This window comes from Tigriopus californicus, chromosome 5, assembly GCF_007210705.1.
Source record: "Tigriopus californicus strain San Diego chromosome 5, Tcal_SD_v2.1, whole genome shotgun sequence".
Taxonomy (NCBI): Eukaryota; Metazoa; Arthropoda; class Copepoda; order Harpacticoida; family Harpacticidae; genus Tigriopus; species Tigriopus californicus.
Window position 1 is genome coordinate 12,965,821 of NC_081444.1, and position 1,110 is coordinate 12,966,930.

The 1,110-nt window shown below is 45.0% G+C and overlaps 1 protein-coding gene across 1 annotated transcript in view; it reads right to left on the reverse strand.

Moving 5' to 3' along the window:
- Window positions 1-1,110, reverse strand: part of LOC131880451 (insulin receptor substrate 1-B-like) — a gene marked incomplete at its 5' end in the record, with an annotated part of 9,661 nt that extends 8,551 nt beyond the window's left edge. The window contains 2 exon segments of the mRNA XM_059227092.1: window positions 283-512; window positions 886-1,110. Coding sequence (XP_059083075.1) covers window positions 283-356 — 74 coding nt within the window.

Consider the following 1,110-nt stretch of genomic DNA (forward strand, 5'->3'; position numbering starts at 1 on the left):
CCACCCCCAAAAAGCCAGAAAATAAACATTGAGCTAAGCAGCAAGATTATTTGATGGAAATCAATACATACACCAACAGGTGGGAATTAACATCAAATCGATCGCATACAAATTGGCCAGCTCATCCCACAACTGACCTAAGATGAGGCATTTCCGATTTCAAACAAATAATCTTGCGTCTAAGAATGGTGCTAAAGAGAAGTTAAATGGATGGGGATACAAATCAAGCCACATCAAGTGAGACAGGGAAGAAGGTCAAGCGTCTCTCACACGTCCCCTTACATTATGGGCGGGTTTTCCCCAGTCGGCGTGGAACTCCCGCTCATGCTGGTCATGGGCAGTTGTGGTTCAGTCATCGTGAGTCATCAATGATCTCGGATCCCGCATCAAAATCCCAAAAACTGGGCAGTGGGCGGGTCAACCTGAACGTGGATGATCTCATCCACGTGATAACCATCACCGTCATGGAGCGTCGCAATACCAAGAATTGCGTCATGATTTGCATTAGTCAGCTGAAAAATGTGTTACGACGCATTTGGCTCGGAAAATCAGTTTCAATTGGTTGATAGCGATGTTTTATCATGTTTTCTTGGCTTCAGAATCCCCTGTTCCCCCAAAGAAACCTAACCGAACTTTCGATGGCAAAAACCACAGCCTGAGAACGTTTGTTCTGAACATGTTTTTGTGGATGTCGACCCAAAAAATTTGGCCATCATCGGATCATGTTCTACAAGATACCACTAGGGCCAACGTTGGACCCTGCAAATCTTGGTTACACAATACGCCATAATGGAAATTGCGTAAACCAAGCCACGGTCCAACCACTTGTACGTTTGATGGTACCAGTTTCCCTCAAAATTATAAATGTAGAACACTTGGGCTTACTTATTTCAAGTCTGTGTAGTCACATAATTGATGCTCCTATTCCTGATGTTGTTTATGTGTTAGGGCAACAACCGTGAGGTCACGCCTAGTGGGTAAGATCTGGGGAGGTTCCCCATCTCACAACACTGATGCATTTTCTTCTCCACTCTCACTGCACACTGGCTTCTCAATCCAGAGATGCGGCTTCACTCTGCCTTACAAACGCTTCCGGATCACTGCAAACAA